We start from the raw sequence: 18,150 nt of genomic DNA, 5'->3' as shown, positions 1-18,150 counted from the left end.
CTAATCACTGTGGCTTTCACTCAGCAATTTACTATGGTTGTGCCCATTGTACTTTAATATTATAGTACATGTCAAATGTACAAAATATTGCTGTAAATTGACTCTTCTTATCATGGCCTAAACTTGTCTGTACGTTTAACAGCTATATCCAGCAATGTGATCTGCTTGCCAAAAACCTATCACTGAAGAAGGGTGGGATCCCATTTTCTAGTGGCTCCTCTGGGGAACGTCATCTCTGACCTGGAGGCAAACATTTTGCAGGCTGTTCTACTTAGCAAGCATTCCACATGCAGACATCAAAGAGAGGCTATTGTATTCAGAGCAAGCATTCAGCTCACATTTTCCACTCAGCTCACAGCTACCTGTGCTAAACCTGGTAGGGCCTCCACTGAATAATCGCCAGCTCAGGAACCATACACTAATTCTGATTCTGAGCTATGATAGTCACAGCTATTGAGGGAATAATATAAAAAATCCTCTCCCAAATTGTGGCAAAATCCATGCATTTCAAATAACATACTGCCCAATATGAACAATTGAATCCTATAATACCTCAAGCCTTTTAATAAGTCAACTATTAAGACAAATCCAAACCAGTGTTTAGAGAAAAAAAGCACTTTGAACAACACACTGCGCAAGTTATCTTTCCACAGACATTGCCCATGACAGAAGTACACAAAGCCAATATTGTTGTTCTGGCCAATAAAAGTCACCATTACTGTATGCACAAGTTAATGAAAGACAAATAAAAATGTCCGGCGTTAAAGCGTTTGGACTTAAAGTATTAGACACTTAAATTATCCCCTTTCCACAATGGTAAATGAGATTCATTGAGAGTCAGATTCACAATGTGCTTTCTATTACATCCTTGTACATCCATACTTATCCAGAATCGAGAAATCTCTTGCATCTAGGTGAGTTTTCCAAACTCCCTTATAACATAATCACTTCAATCTAGTGGTGAATGTCTGCATGATATTTGTGAAAGACACTCCTGTGGAGATGATGAAGACACCTTGAGGCAGACTCTTACCACACAGGTTAATTATATTATGTCTTTCCGAAAAAGCAAGAAGATAACAATAAACGATAATTTAGCCATTGACATAAATCATACTGAAGTCCTCTGCACTGATACAACCAAGGAGGGCATTTAAGGGATAGTTAAAGATTTTTTGAAAGCACACATTCACTTTCTTGCTGACATTTAGAGGAGACAATTGGTACCACCTTCATATCTGACTGTGGCATCCATTTTCTTATCTAACTCTCAACAGAAAAGGCAAATAAGTGCATTTCCCATTCACATTCCTTTAAACCCATTCACATCATAGTCGTCACAACGTAGCTAGCTTAATCCAGGAGAATAAGGATTAATTGTGGCGCCTTTACCTCAAAGACTTCCTCATCCAAGATTCTGGTGCCAAAGACAGTAATGCCTTCTGTGTTGATGACGGCCTGGTCGCTTCTGCCTAGGGGCTTGGTCACCTTCTTCTTACAGTCCACGATGATGGTGACACTCTTCTTCTCTACGCTGATAGCTACACGATGCCATCTGTGCAGCAGGGGAGCAAAGAAGGAGGTCAGAAATACAACCAGAATGGCACTTCCTATCCTTTAAAAGAAAATTGCCAGTCTAAGGAATAGTGTGACATATTGGGAATGTGTTCTTGTCAAGAGTTAGATGAGAAGATCGATACCACTCTTAGATTTGTACACAAAATATAAAGCTACAGCCCGCAACTGATTAGCCTAACTTAACCTAACATAAAGACAGGAAGTAGCTGAAAACAGCTAGCCTGGCTCTGTCCGAAAGTAACTAAATATGTCTACCATTAGCTCTAAAGTTCACTAATGAACACAATATCTCTCATGTTCTGCGTCCAGACTTTATGCTAAGCTAATCGTCTGCTGGCTGTAGTGTTATATTTATCTTACAGACGTGAGTGGTATCGACTTTCACATCTAACTCTTGGCTCGAAAACAAGTAGCCTAAGTGTATTTTCCAACATGTCAGACTATTCTTATGAATGTCCACATGCTCCATACCTATTTTAGATATGGTGATACAGCATGTCAGAGAGAATCAGAAAAAGCCTATGCAAACCCAATGAATTTAAAAATTATACCAATATCTAATATATCACTGCTTTTGCATGGGTTAGTTCATAAATACAGAGGTAGTTTTGTTAGTATACATTTGGAAAGTGTCAAAACGTAGGCTATAAGAGGCACCCTGCTGCAAGGTAGCAATGTTTTAAATTAATGTAATGAATGTGATGTACTTTGTATATTTAAATTGTAATGTTTTTGTTCATGATGTAATCTATTGCAGACTGCAACAGCCAGTGATGGAATAATTTCTGTTGGCATTTGTGCTAATGATTGATGGCAACTTTTAACAGTGATTTGTAAGTTGCATCGTTGCATTTATGAAGATCCTGTTTAGTATTGCATATCAGTATAGAACTGCTGTTAATCATCTGGAAAAGAAAAGGCTGTCATCAAATTGCTGCCAGCAATATATTTGCCATTGCTGTCTAATTTGTTCCATATGGTATTAATGACTGAACAAACATAAGATGATAATAAATCCTCAGAGATGTTTAGCAAGAAGAGTTAACTATGTTCTGAGTGCTTGAGAAAATATGTAAAGCATAACCTATAAATTGCTCAAGATGAGCCTAAAAATGTGTTGCTTTGCTCTTGAGCCAATCACACAAGCTTCACAACAAACTTGAGCTTTTACATTCAACACTGAAAATGGGACACAGACAAGCAGAAATCCAGGGGACATAAAAATCAACCACCCACATCTGAGCCAACATGTACAAGTCCTCTTGAGAAGCAGTCAGTCACTTACTTGCCATCAGCAAGGTTGATGGAGCGGAACAGGGGGTACTCCTCCGGGGCAGGCTTGCCATGCTGGTCCTCATAAAGGAAGACGGGGGCACGGCCCACCTCTACGCCGAGCTGCTGGATGCCTTGCTGGTTGTATATGGACAGTAGGAAGGACTGGAGGCCAGCCTTGGGCTTGATGGTGAACAGGATGGAGAAATCTTCTGGGAAATCTCCTGCTGAAGGTTGAACAAGCAGCAGGCATGTAGGTTGGTATGTTAGGTTTATTGGCTTCCTTCATTTTTTTTAAGTTAAATTAATAGTTTGATATTCAGAGTAAAATAAATGTTCTTGCTGAGATTAGAGGAGATTGATGCCACTCTGTTAAGTTACAGTGTACAGTGAATATGAAGCTAGAAATGGAATGCAGACTCCATTTCACCTTATGTCACGTCCTTTACTCATAAGTCTACTGATGTCATTACAAGGGCAATTGTATTCTAATGACTAAATTGAATAATGGCAAGTTTATTAGCTCTCTAACTTTCTCTTCTCACATTAAACCCTAATGTCTAGACAACTGGACCTGGATCAGTGTTTATTGAGGAAGCTGAAGGAGACCTTGGCATCCCCTGAAAGGACTCAATAGTGTTGATGTATCCACAATAATTTTACAAGGGCTGTAAATACTCAAACAAATGTCATAGTTTTTCAAACCATAACGGCTGGGTTCAATGACAAAATATGTGACCCTGATCAAATAAAAGTCCAGTTATTCTGACTGAGGACATTTTGACACTTTGTTTCCATGGCACCTACAATGGCTCACCTCTCAAGCTTAATTAGAGCTTCAAATTTCCGTTACTGAAAGTGTAAGGTGTGCTGGCAGTATATGCCAAAAATCACAGAAATTTAGTTCTAATACCTCACACTATTTTTGAACTGTTTTTTTATTATTCTTTGACATCAAGCCAAACTGAAGAAAAACCAACACAGACTGGGACAATTTATCCAACAATACTCACCTAATAAATGTCTATACTCTTTCTTGCCAAGTTAGTGTTGCGTAGGTAAGCAATTGGGAGTGCTTTCTACACTTTGCCCCAGGAATAAAAACATTAACAGGCCTCCAATTGATGTATGAATGTATTATTGTTATATATTATATTTCGTTGTATTTGTGCTTAAATACACCATGTTTCATATTTCAGCTAGAAAAAAAGCAACTGGCAAGATTGGATATTGACAAATAGCACATCTCTCAACAGCTCATTGGTTTTCTACAGGCTACAGCCATCAGTAATGACAGAAGTCTTGTCCACTTTCGGATTAGTTTATGAGTAGCAATGAGTGTAAGAAAGTAGAAAATCAAATTGTTACAGTCAAATAACTTTTTTGATTCTCTGAGTGGACTCTTTACTAATAAAATAAATATGGCTTTTATTTCTTACAACCAGCCGGGCAGCAGACTTTAAATCAGGCAATACGCACTCAGTATGATATCATCAGCCCAACCCAGTGTACTGGAGTCTGCCAGCAATCAAACTTGAGGACAAATACTTTATTGACAAGATCAGTCCACAAAACATCAGAAGAAATATTCATCTCATTGATTTTCTGTAACAAGTGTGTTCCCCCAAAATATCAAATCTGGTGTTGCTCTTCTTACTTGAATCATATGTTTACATGACATTTCATACACCATGTCCTGAGTGACTCTCATCCCCTGTGGGCTCTTGGAGCCTACTGAAACACCAGCGCATCTTCTAGAAAATAAATGCTGAATGTCTGCACTGCATTTTAGAAGTCAGGTGTTTGTAGTGGAGGGTTTTCATTACAGTTAGTCATCATTTTTTGCTATTTTATTGTGAAATTTAAATATTGTGAAGATGTTTCTATTTTGCCAATAAGTGGTTCAAGACAGTAAACAAAAGCATCTGTTTCATTTTCATCCAAACAATTATTTGTTAGAGTAGACATAACATTTCTAGCTCTAGGGATAGCAATGTCAAACTGTCCATCTGTCGATCGGTTGATCCAACACTTTGGTCTTGACTGAAATATCTCTACCCCTCACATTTTAAATTGTCTACTAAGATGAACATGGTAAGCATTACACCTGCTTAACAGCATTGTCATTGTGAGCATGTTAGCGCGCCAACGTTAGCATTTAGCTTAAAGCACTGCTGTGCCTAAGTAAAGCCTCACAGAGTGGCTAGCATGGCTGCAGATTTAGTCCTGTTTAAAAGCCAGGTAGCTTGTTTTACAATGAGATTGTGTAAATGTCCCTGTAGTCTAGTTTAGTGGTTCTCAATCTGGAGGTCGGGACCCCCAAGGGTGTCGCAAGATAATTTCTGGGCGTCGCTAAATGGTTAGGGAGAAAAAAATTAAATAACATATTCTAGACTGAGCTTCATTTGTAATTCAGAAGGTCCTGGAACACAGAAAGGGGTCTGAAGGCGGGTCAGGGGTAGAGAAAAAGTCACAAATGCATAAAAAATCCACAGAGCCTGGAGCACATTGGACAAGGCTATGTGCTAGCTGCTAAAACTAAAACTAAACTGTCATTAAAGCAATTATTTGTTTAAGTGTATTAATCAGAGAATTCACAGAAATCACTCAAAATCAGCAGGGGGGAGGCGTGTAGAAACAGCTGTTTACACCGGTTTGCAGCTCTCTTTCTCTCGCTGTCGAGGGGAGTGAAGGGGGGGTCGTGAACACCAACCTCATTATTCTGGGGGGTCGTGACTTGAAAAAGGTTTAGAACCATAGGTCTCGCTTACCAGATGTACAGTGTGGGTATAACACCTGGCACGTCAGGCATTCTCCTCCCTCAAGAAAATGCTGCACTCACCAACATTACAACTTTAGCCTCTTTTCATATCTTCGGTATAAAGCGTAACAAACTCAGATGATCTGGTGAATTCTGTGGCACTTTCCTTACATCTAAACTAATAATGGGGTTCTCTTTTCTTGTGAGATCCATTTTCTTCTGATTGGTTGCTTGGTTCAGCTTCAGTGTAAATGCACATGACCTTTGGGAGGTAAGGAGCGAGGTTACCTGGGAAGAGCTGTTTGGTTGGAGCACTGATCTGAGCCTGTTTTCCCACTCTGTAAGCGATGTTGGGTTTGGATCCTCTCCGGACTGTGCAGAAGCCTGTTGTTTTCTGTACTCCTTCAGGAGAGCTCTGGAAGTCTAGAGCCTTTAGTACATCTACTGGTTCAGCTGAGGAGACAGAACAAAGAATTGATTACATTACCCAATGATACTTGGGCAGCAAAACATTTTATAACATTTGCATAGCAATAAGCTTTTTGGGGAATGCATTTGTCCAAAGTGCTGAGTCAGTGTTCCTTATTTGCGTGGGACACTGAAATAGCTTTGTTCCCAACCAAAAAAGTTTTTTAAGTCTTGTCTTTTTGTATGTATTACAAGTAAAAATACAAGACAAATGCAACTCAGAGTGTACATCTTTGGAAAGTGTTATATGCTGCATTCATATGCAGTTGTTTAGATTGGAAAACATGACTTTCCTAATCATAATTCAGCTTGTAAATGTGTTTCCCAGTAAACTCTTAAATGTCAAAGTAAATTCTCAGTCTGCTGGAAACACAGGCTAACTGCATCATATGCTAAGAAAATGAACATTTTATTGACTGCTAAAGGTATAACTCGCAGCATATGCTGCTACAATAAAAAGTCAACTAATTTAATTTAATAGAAATCTAATAAATTTATAAATACATACAACAATCAAATATTTATAAATACAACAATAAAGATGATACAGTATATGGGATTACAGAAATAAATGCTTTTATTATAATGGATGTTGTAAAAGCTGCTGGTTATTTTACAGTACACTGTAAGCATATTACAGCAGTTAACAGAAAATCCAATCAGAACTGGCATTTTGATGATAAGTCAACATTTACACCCATTACACCCCTTGACTGTTGGCCAAATCGGTCAGTCCAACCAGTTGTTCGTTTATGAGCTACCTTGTCAGAGGAGCAGTACAAATGTTGGTAACCATTCAGCAGACATAATTGGCCCCCTCCTCACCTCCACTGTTACCTCCACAGCCAAAAGTCACAGCATCTATGGGATGATAAAACTCATTGCTGCTGATCACTGGGTCTTTGGAATAAAGTGAGCGCAGAGGGGGGCAGCTTTACAAGCTTCTTAACACTAGACTCGTTTCTATCAATGGACCTGGTGCTCAGGAGTCAGACTACTGTGCAGTGCAGTCATAAACACTGTTCCACATTTATTCTCTGTCCTGCAATAGCCCAACTCTACCTTCATTCCTGAGACTTTTACTCTTTATTCTGAGTGCCTTTCTCTGTCCCATTCTGTAAATGTTTTTCTCTTTAACCTCTACTGTACCTCTCCCAATCCCCGAGGTGCATCATTAGTTACAGTGTGATTATGGGGAATTTAAGAAGCCTAAAAGGGGTATGTTTTAAGGCTAATGTATAAACAGGAGTGCTGATGTACAGCGCAACGCCATTCTTGATTTAACGCATGTCTGCCTGAGTCTGTGTACATTTGGAAATATACAGTAAGAGGAGGCTGTTAATTTGAGGTTTGAACAAATTGTTTGTGTTTTGTGACTGTGACAGTGTTGTTCTTACATTAGGTTAATACTTGTCTGTACTTTGCAGTGTGAACTTAAGTGATCCATTCACTGTAAAATACACACGTGCATCTGCCTGGCCAATTATCGGTCTAGCTCTAGTGTTTATAAGCAGGTTTTATGTATTTCAATCCCAAATATTTCAAGCAAGACTATGCAACTTTTGCTGATCACCAGCTACTGTGGCCAGAAGTCAAGACAATTAGGCTACAGGATAACGGCAAATGCTAACATGTAGCCTATAGCAACAGTAATACTTGTAGAGAAGAGTTATGAAGACAAAAAATGGACTCAGTAATGTCAGTTACACACAAGTATCTTTTAAAATGTCCTAATATTTGCTAACATTAGCCATAAGCGTAGTCAGACCTGACCAGCTGTAGCAAAACCCCTGAGTTGGTGAAGTGAGCAAGCGTGTTTAATCGCGTATTGAACTTTTAAATGTGTTATTCCTTCTTTCAAAAATCTCACTTTAAATAAGCAATCACAAATAAAACTATGATTTATTACTTCATATCTCTGTTGGTATGGGGTCTCTAAAACAAGAACTCAAAATAACAGATCAAACACTTTCTAAGCCATAAATGTTGTAACATTTGCTGCCTTGTAATTTAATGAGATTCACCAAATGTAATATCTGTGCTATTGTACTGTTAATATACTAAAGTGAAAACATCAATACTGCAGTATATATTGGCCTAAAGAAAAATGTGATCTACAAACTGTCCAGAAACTCTTTTACCCAACTAAGAAGGGAATATTAAAAGCTAACAGAGGACCAACGCAGATAATAAAATGACTAATAATAAAGAGTTTCCACTCCATACCAAACTCAGTGCAACCCAAGTATTAAATGCTACTTGTTTAACTGTTAACCACAGCAGCAGAAACCAGCACAACCAGACATCACATATGACTCATATGTCTTTTCAGTGAGTCCTCTTCAAAAGGCCCAGCAATGATAAACAATGTATGAATGCTCAAGTTAAAATCTCACTGGTAAGATAAGGTCTTAAAGGAATGTCAGATAACAGGCTTAATGTGAAATCTCCCCTCCTTGAAAAAATGAGAGATTCATGTGTTTGATACCGGCTTGCAAGCATTGTGGAAAAATCATTCAAGGGATCAGACAGCAAAGTTTCTTGAATTTCACATTACAGGAAATCTCCTCATCCACCTTATAATACTCCATTAAACTGCACGGAACAGAAAGAAAGTTTAGTCAAGCAACATAGATGAATCAAATTAAGGAGTAGAGCGTCAAAACCCCTTTTTCCCCCATCAATGGAAGAACGACATGGTCTTTCTTTTAATGCAAAATGTAGACCCTAAACTGTGTTAGTCTGTACTTTTACCATACTTTTCTATAGTACCTTTTAACTAAACATTTCAACATCAATCTCTAGTAAAAGCTAAAGGAATTTTATTGTAAAAATATACGCATGTTTACGTTTTCCGTTTTTGTAAGTCATGTGGCACGTGAAGCTAGGAACTGCTGATTATGCAGTTCCTGTTCGCTTTTAGTGACCAGGAGGGGGTCTGATGGGTGGAGCTAAAAGTCCACATGCTGAACCCATTATGGTACTGGCACCACTCCCTATACCCCCCCAACTAAAACATACATGAGACTAAACGGAGAAGGCCCCATCCCTGTAGCTACTTCTCCTGTGACCAGAAAAATAACAGCTTGAGTGGTGAATCAAACTCGCTTGATTCCAGCACATGCTCGGGGATTGTGTCTCAAATTTTAGCTCATTTGAAGTTGTGCAGATCTGCTCTTTAAGTGATGGAAAGGACTTTTTGCTGATGTGGGTCCAGATCATCTGATGGCACAGTTCATGAATTTAAATTGTAAATTGTATGAGTATAACCATCAATCAAGCTGCACTGTTGGGAGATCAGCATATCTTTTCTTTTAATTTCAACTGAGAGATGGATTAACAAAGACTTTATGACTGACACTGCACAAAGAGCAATTAAACAGACATTTCTGACTTGAACACAGACAGAATCAAATACAAATGTGTGGTACCAAACGCCAAGATTAAAACCTCACACAAAATGCCTCATAAAAAAAGAAAATAGTCTGTGGCTCTTCTGAATATTGTCCCAAGTACAGAGCTACTGGTTCTTGGAAAAAAAATAGAAAGCTTGTACTAAAGGTCTCTTTGTGAGTTTCAGAATGCCTTTCTGCATTACTGCATACCTCAAGGCCTCATATATTCCAGATGTGCTGAATTGGCCAGGAACCCCCCCTCCCCCCACAATCCCCTACCCGCACCCCGACTCCTCAGCCCCTCTCCTTCCTCAACCATCGCTTCACAGAAGCCCTGAAAAACAGGCAATATCCCAAAACCATTAAAGACCCCAAATGAATTAGGCATAGCTTTTTAAATGCTTTTCAGCTTTGTTGGAGCTAGCATGCTTTACCCTCAACACATGCTGAAAAAAGACTCCCCTTCTTCCACCTTCTTCTTAAAAAGCAATAACCCATAATCTAGTGATAAGGATGAAAACCACTAGAGAGAGAAAACAGTTCTCTCATGGTAAAGGTACCAAAGCAGCTTCAGACTAGTCTTGTCTGAGGGGTAATTTGTCAGTCTCTCTGATTTTTAATGACAGATCTTCCTGACTGCTGTCGGGGACTTGTGATATACTATCTGCCATGTTAACAAGCTAACATGACAAAGAAGTGGGCTTTCCCCAGAGGCAGGGAAGCATGTAGTGACAGGAGAAACCTGGTAAATCATGAAAGCAATTTCACCAGCAGCAACATTTAAATACCATTTTCAGCTGTATAGTCAAAATTTCCAGCACTCTCTATCTCTTCAAAGCCATACAGTTTAATGTTTAGGTTTAGACTTGTGATTAACTTTTCAATCCATGACATCCTGACTTAATGTCTCTGTGGTCGTGCGGCAACATATTGGGATGTCTTTTTTGTGTCACTGGCTTCCAGTGAGTTGGCAGTAATAGGCAGCAATTAAAGTACACTGGAAAGCCTGTAAATGTTTGCTAGCACATCATGCAATTATGGTTAGTTTAAATATCAGTCAGAGTGAAGGAAGATGGGCAATGGGCAAGCCATGCCACTGTGATAATGGATTTTATTATCTTTTCATTTGGGGGGCACTCTCTGCAAATTGCGCTCTGCTGAATGATTTATTTATGTATCATAGGATATGTACAGTAAAAACAATGATTCAAAACAAGGTGGGACTTAAGACAGCAACTGTCTAGACAGGATGTAATACATTACACAAATCACCAAATATTGTATATTAGCTTCTGATTAACATTTTCATTAAGTCATAAATTAATATTTTTTTCTGTCAGTATTATGACTCTGATACAAGAAGGCATATTTTGAAAGGTTGCATAATAACTGATCTGATGTCAAAACCACAAATATTAAAAAGCAACATGCATCCAAATAGACACAAAAATTCAACCCGGCTAAAGCCACAGTACTGGATGGACTTCACAGACAAAGGAAATATAAAAGAAGTAGTTAATGTGACCCACATATGTGTTTTTAAAGCAACTAAAAAAACTCAGTTTTCTTTTTTCTTTTTTCCATCAACGCCCCCTTGGACTTAGTGGGAGCCCAAATAATGTGGAAAGATGGTGATCCTTCAGGCCAGAATATGAATTTCACTCCCAGAATTCCACAGTGTTGTGCCCAGTGTATTATATGAAGTATCAGAATACTTATCACAAAACACAATACAGTACAACTCTGTTGACAGCAAGGCAACTGACATCTTATTAGACAAAATAAAAAACAACAATGGTGTGCCAATTTTATGAATTTGGGAATTGCATTTAACCATTAGGCTCTTGCTTAACTGATTTAAAAAAAAAACTTATATATGGGCTACTAGTTATATCACCAAACGTCGTGCGTAAAGGTTATGCGTAAAACATTAAGGGTTTCTAGTAGGCTACTGCTTAAATGGAACACAAATATATTATTTTCTTCTGTGATAACATTAGCTTCCAAAAATGTGTGTATGTAAATTGCAGTATGTTCACCGCTAGTAAGCGCTACCATTGTCCATTGCTCACGTCATGGCACACTTTTTACGCGGACCTCCAGAGTATTGTGTCAAGACGAAATCAACACTGTCAGTCTCTCCTCACTGACCACACCTCGATGGCAGACTTTGCCTACTTTGATACTCAGAGGGAACTAAGAGAGAGAGAGAGAGTAGCATCTCCGTCGGTTGGTGCCACACACAAACAATCCAACATGAATTTGGACACATACAAACTATGTAGGTTGCCTATATTGTTAAAGAGTAAAGGCACGTTTCAAAGTCATCAACAATCGTAGAGACACGCTGTGTTACTAAACTTGGATGCAGGTGCAGTCATGTGATATGGGCTCAGTTTGGTGTCACTCAAAAATAAACGTAAACAACTAAAAACAAATTCAGTCATCATAAGATCAATTGCCTTGAATATAACACACACACACACACACACACACACACACACACACACAGTAGTAGTAGGCTAAGTATGATAGTTCTGTTGGATAAGCTGGACAGGTCTACTGAGCAGCTGAAAAGGTTTGTAAACTGATTTATGGTGACTTTCCTTGCCAGCAATTGGCAGTCTACTACACTAAAGTAAATTGCTGGCATATATGGACTAGCCGACAGCTAGGACGCTCTCAAGCTGTACAGGATGCACAGGAGTTGGCACAGTGACTGCGGCATGGAGTAACTTCTTACCTGCTCTGACATTGGCAGCTTGTAGAATTAAACTTAATGTGACCACAGCGACTAGCGTTGAATCCCATAGCCACCTTTTCGTTTTCCACCTGGTGGTCCACCTTTGCATCTCCATGATGAACGCCTGTACAGAAAACGGGCGACTTTTGATAAAATTCGGTCCCTTCCAAATTCGGTCCCTTCTACAATCCACAAAAGTGTGCTTATACTACAGCGCCATATGTGAAAGTCTAAGGATGTCTCTCACAGCCAGACTGGGCCCTTCAGATCCGCTCCCCCTTAAGCCCAGCTCTCAGACTGATGGTGAAGGGCTTTCCAGAAAAAAAGGGGAAACCACTCTGTTCCCTGAGAGTTGCGCACCGTCAGGAGGCTGGACAAACGCTGCAATACTGAACCTGAACCGACTGTAAGATACTGACACTGGAAATTCCTCCGTTCATCAAATCACCAGTCGGGAAAGTTGTCTCGGGACCCGCCCCCTGTGCAACAGCAACAAGCGGAGCATCACTTCATCCCAGTGCAACCTAATTACAGGACCCGGTGCATTATCATGGAAACATCCTAGAAGCTCTCCTAAACACGTTTCTTACAAAATACAGCAAATAAAAGGACATTGCCCCAACTATCCCGAAAGAAAATAAGCTTATAAGAATGGGCAAAGTGGTAATAAACTAAATGCAACATGCAAATTAAGTGGTGGAGATGTTTTTTTTTAGAGGTTTCCTGAAAGCCTAATAATGTGAAAATAGCCTGAATATTAACATCTACACTGGCCAATGGATAATAGAAAAGCCCCAATAGCCAAAATGAAATTATTTCCAAACTAGAGTTTCCTCAAAAGAGCCCTTAGATTTTTTTCTGAAAGCAGGGCTCCTGAGGCCTGAAAATAATTAATGGTTAAAGATGGCTGGAACAAAGAATGGAAGCACAGGTGGTAGCTCAATAGAGTCCTCCCTTCAATTTGGTTTTCCTTGTGTACTGATGAAAGACGGACTTAACTGTGTGATGGCAGCCATTGTCACACAAACCCAAACCATATTTCAGAAAATGTGTCAAATTAGAACCACAGGCTTAGCAGATATTAAGTATGCTAAAGTAAAGTTTTAGTACAGCACAGTGCAGGTGTGGCTAATTAAATACAAATAGTTTGGACAATGACTAATAGGGCTTTAGTATAAAAAATGCAGATTAATGCTATGTCTGGACTTTCTTTCAGAATAAGGTCAAATGCTTTTGTGCGTGTAAGTGTGGATTGATTTATTTTAGACTCCAGGGTTGTGCAGGAGTAGTGGTCTGATTCATTAGGGCCATGCACATTTGTTTACCCAGGGAAAGTTGCATATTCAAACACTACATCTGGTTGCAACTTTGTAAAGCTACAGTTTTAAACTGTTGGTCACTGTGCAGCTCTACTAGACAAGAGAAGACATCTTGCTCATGGGCACTTTGGTGGCAGCTGCTCAATTAACTTCCTTTCATTCCTCACCTGACTGTGGATGTAAACTGGTAACTTTCAGTTTTATTGCTGACTCTTTGAACCAGAGTACTGATGGAAATAAAAAGGTGTGATCAAGACAAACAGCAATATCAATGGGTTGAAAATTGACACTAGTTTTAAACATGACTAAGGGACTACAGCCATGCTAGCAGATCTGTGAGGCTGCACATAGGTACAGTGGTGCTTTGAACTAAATGCTAATGTCTGCATGCTAACGTCACACAGGTAAACTGTTCACCATCTTAGGTTAGCATGCTAACCTTTGCTTATTAGCAATAAACACAAAGTGCTAATGAGTCTGACCTGATGATGGCGCTGGAGGAAAAGTAAAGGGATCACCAACATTATTACAGTTTATCCTGAAGGGAACATAAATGCCTTTAATTGCAATCCATCCAACAGTTTTTCAAGAGTAAAAGTCAGAGTATCACCAAAGTCAGCAGGCTTCATCCTCTGGGAACCATGAATGTCTGCACATCATAATAATCCCATAGTTGCTGAGATACTCCAGTCCTGACCAAAGTCTGATCTACATAGCATGGCTAAAAACAAAGACGAACATACAGTATCAATGGGATGAAAATTGACTGCTAGTGTACTTAAGGATTTGATTCTCACTTTTGGAACAACTGCTTTGGAGGAAATTACCCACTAAATGCACTGTTTTCAATGATACTCAAAAAGAAAATATGAACAGAAAGGCGATTACTGTTCATGTTTGGTGGGATAGAATGAGGCTAATTTTGTGATGTCGGACTGTCTGAACTATTTGCATCATTTATCTAAAACCTGATGTGATGACGTTGTGCTTGCTCAGCAGTACTAAAACTTTCATGAATGCAGCCTGGCTGTGCTTATTGGTTTTCTGGCAGATGGTTGGCTTTTTTGTAATATGGTTTCAAGTTGTTTGGCAGAAAATGTCAGTACCTCTTGTTCATGTTGCTTTCTGGGACTGTGGCCCAAAATGCTTGGTTTAATTTGACAAGCCCTCTTCTGTTGGCAGAGTGGAAATTTGAACAAAAAACAACCAAATAGAAAGTCTTCAGTTTGCCCTCAAACAGGACAGCTGACAAAATGTACTGACAGATGTCCAGTGGCTCCTTATAGATTCTTGTCTTTTGGACAGTCTACAATTTTCAGGATAACTTGACATTAGCGCTGCCCTCTTTGTAGTTGAAAGCATATGATTACAACTGATGCATTTACTGCCAATGTGTGCCAAGAGGACATTGTATAATTATTCTATAATAAGTCTCTCTCTACTCCCTGCGAGGTTCAGCCTGGAGCAGCTATAAAAACAAAAAATTCTTAAAAATGTTGCCCAGTGGCTGTGTTTTTCTCTTGCAGGCAGCTTTTAATCTGAGTGCTTTCAAGTTTCAGAATAAAATTCACCTCGCTGTCGTTTGAGTTCAGGAGTTTAAGAATAAAAGTTCTCTCAAATGGACGACAGACCATTTTCTTGTATGTCTGTACATTTATTGTGATGCTTATGAAACACCATACAGTGTCCAGAAAATCTCTTCTAACTCAATGTGCAGCAGCATCATTGACAATGACTTTCCATTTGCTTCCACCACATGGCTGTCAGCAACCTTGGAGCATATAGAAATTCAGCAGTTGCTCAAAGCTACTTCACCTGGATGACAGGGAGACCTAGAACTCATGTATCCAGCTGAATTATCCTTCCCTTCATTAATATACCAAAAACAGCTGCAGTAAGAACAAAGTTTCAACAGGGTCTTCTTATCTCTAACGTTCACTACCAGATCAAAAGTAGATGTAACCTCAGGAGCTTCTCCTTACCATGAATTATCCAGCTAGAAGGCAGTGTGTGGCTTGGGGGTGGAGAGGGATGCATACTAGACACTGCAGACCACATAACCACTGAGTGGAATGTATATTTGTCTAGGCATGCTTATTATAGATGCATGTGGTACCCAAACAGACTCACCTAGAGTTTTCTAGGACGTGGGAAGGTGTGCTTTCATTTTCAAATGTTGTAAGGTCATCTGGTTTTATATTGCAAAGTCATCTCTTGCTACACATTGATGTAGTGAACAGAGGAGAATCGAAACAGCCGACACAACACCACAGGAGACAGCAATATTGTCAGCTGTGTCAATCAATCATATTGCACAATACACAAATAAATTAAACAATCACCCCCAATCTGTCCATTACATTTGAATGCCATGATTGACCAATCAGAATCAAGAATTCAACCAAGCTGTGTAATAAATGTATTACATTTGAACCTGAGGGGGACATGAGTGACTGTACCCAGTTTAATGGCAGTCCATCTAATAGTTGTTGAGACATTTTACCATGACCCAAAACGTCAACTTCATGGAGGCACTAGAGGAAAAGTCAATGAATTGTCGGGACAATATAAATTTATTCCAAATTTCTCAGCTATCCATGCAGTAGTTGTTGAGATATTTCAGCCAGGACCAAAGTGGGGCACTGACTGACAGACCATCATCGCCATCCCTAGAGCCATGGCAGCAACATAATCTGAAATGTGCACATATTAAGATATACTACACTAGATGTGAGTGTTTTGGAGTCAACACACACTGTAAACGGGAGCTGGATTAAAGGCGCCATCTTGATAGCAGTACAGAGGTAGGTTTGTATAGTTACAAAAGTAGAGACCAGATATCACAGAAAACAACCTCCAAGTATACCAGAGGAGTGACATAGATTAAGAGAGGCCATCCTATTTTCATGTTTCGAATGTGATGAATGCCTCATTCTCAGCAGTGAACTGAGTGTTATGGAGAGTTAAGTGGAGAGGTCTTTCATAATCTAAACATGCCCCAAGCATCTCGTATTTCATGAGCCAAAGTCTCCCTGAGCCCATGTCTCCAGCCTTCAGCAGTAAAAACTGATAGCTGAGAGGGACTAGCTGACTGAATGTGGAGGCTTACAAACGCAGCATGGCACAGACAAAAACTATTGTTAACTAATGTCCTGTTATCATACATGGGGGGGGAGTAGGGTTAGTCGAGACACAAAACAAATTGCAAAAGATGAGAGAAAAGAGGAGACAAGCAGAGAACTTGGCAGATGAAGACACAAAGCTTATTTACTGAGTATGCTTGAACTCATGAACCTTATTGGATTTAGAGCACTTTGAGAGTTGCTGTTTTTATAGGCCATGCATGTTCCTCATTACTCTTGTTTATTGTAGTCAAGCATAAATCTCTGTGTCATCTTTGATGCTCGGCATACAAACTTATATTCAGAGAATTCCGCTTCACTCTGACATTTGTACAATAGGAATTGTTTTGAATGAGACTATTCTCACAAACATTCTTGTGTGTGCAGATCTTTATTGAGCAACTGGGAATAAGCAAAGTTTGAGGTGGTAAAAAGTAAATAAAATAAATCTGTTGAATCACCACATGTGAATGCAGCTCAGCAACATTCAGTGTTCCAAGCTGCATTACTCTGGATGTATTGCATTCAATGAAATAATGACTATTCATTTTTAACAACTTAAGGTGCTCTTTTGTCTCTTTTTGGTTATTGTTTTTGGTTTTTATGACCTGCCAATTGAATGTAGCCAATGGATCAATCTCACCGTTCTTAAGCCACTTTCAGCCAACCAGCCCTGATAAACCCACTATATTATAATTGCTGACAATGAAAGTAACATGGACAGCAACTGTAGTTAGCAACTGATTGGTGAAGTTAGTCAAACACCTAGCAAGTTCAGTGTTTTTCTCAGGAGTTGGTGGAGACCAAACCAAAGCTAAAAGCAGAGGGAATAGTGGACTTTCGGTGATCAGAAACATGACTGTGGGTTGATGATAAAGGTGTGTGATGTGTCAGTTAAGCTGAAGCTAATAGGCTTAAGCAGTCTGTGTTAACCAAATACATTTTCTAAATTTGCAATCTTTTTCCCAGCTCAGCAAGGAAACAGTTCATTGAAGGGTAGTTGCCTGCACAAGATACAAACAAAACTGGGACCTACTCATCAGAACATTGCTCCATAGGACTACTAGTGGTCAGAAACTCCACAGGGAACCTTAAAGATAAACCTGTAAAAAAATTAGAAATTGCCCTGTTATGTTCAATGTTGGTGTAAATGTTTTGACATTCAGGCGACAGTTATTCTTTCCACTTTTTTCCTGAGAACTGTCAAGATACACAGGCACGAGTGAGAGTTTGTGCTGGAGTTAAAAGCCATTGCTCACAGTTTAGTGACTAAGCAAATGTATGCTTGCTAACTTTTTATTGTATCAGGTATATTCAATGTGACATCTTAATGAGTGGTTATGCAAGCAGGGTTTCCAGTCATAAAAGCAGTCACAGAGGAGACTCCATTTCCAACCAGCCATCACCCTTTTAAGATAACAGTTTCACACAAATACATATAGGCATATTTACTAAACCCAGCTGTGTGCTGAGCTGCATTTTGGTATTTGGC

At 39.3% G+C, this 18,150-nt stretch overlaps 1 protein-coding gene across 2 annotated transcripts in view; it reads right to left on the bottom strand.

Annotated features, from left to right (window-relative positions):
* Positions 1-12,612, bottom strand: part of col11a1b (collagen, type XI, alpha 1b) — an 89,941-nt gene extending 77,329 nt beyond the window's left edge. The window contains exons 1-4 of one of the 2 annotated variants that reach the window (XM_028592957.1): positions 12,218-12,612; positions 5,900-6,064; positions 2,864-3,077; positions 1,393-1,555 (exon numbers count right to left, since the gene is read on the bottom strand). In XM_028592957.1, coding sequence (XP_028448758.1) covers positions 1,393-1,555; positions 2,864-3,077; positions 5,900-6,064; positions 12,218-12,332 — 657 coding nt within the window. In that variant the 5' untranslated portion in view covers positions 12,333-12,612. The remainder of the gene's footprint in view (positions 1-1,392; positions 1,556-2,863; positions 3,078-5,899; positions 6,065-12,217) is intronic. The other variant, XM_028592959.1, reaches the window with a different exon arrangement.
* Between the last annotated feature and the right edge of the window lie 5,538 nt (positions 12,613-18,150).

The sequence above is a fragment of the Perca flavescens genome, chromosome 12, assembly GCF_004354835.1.
Source record: "Perca flavescens isolate YP-PL-M2 chromosome 12, PFLA_1.0, whole genome shotgun sequence".
NCBI classification, from domain to species: domain Eukaryota; kingdom Metazoa; phylum Chordata; class Actinopteri; order Perciformes; family Percidae; genus Perca; species Perca flavescens.
Note: the sequence above shows the minus strand (reverse complement) of the source record. Positions and strands in the feature narration are given on the sequence as shown.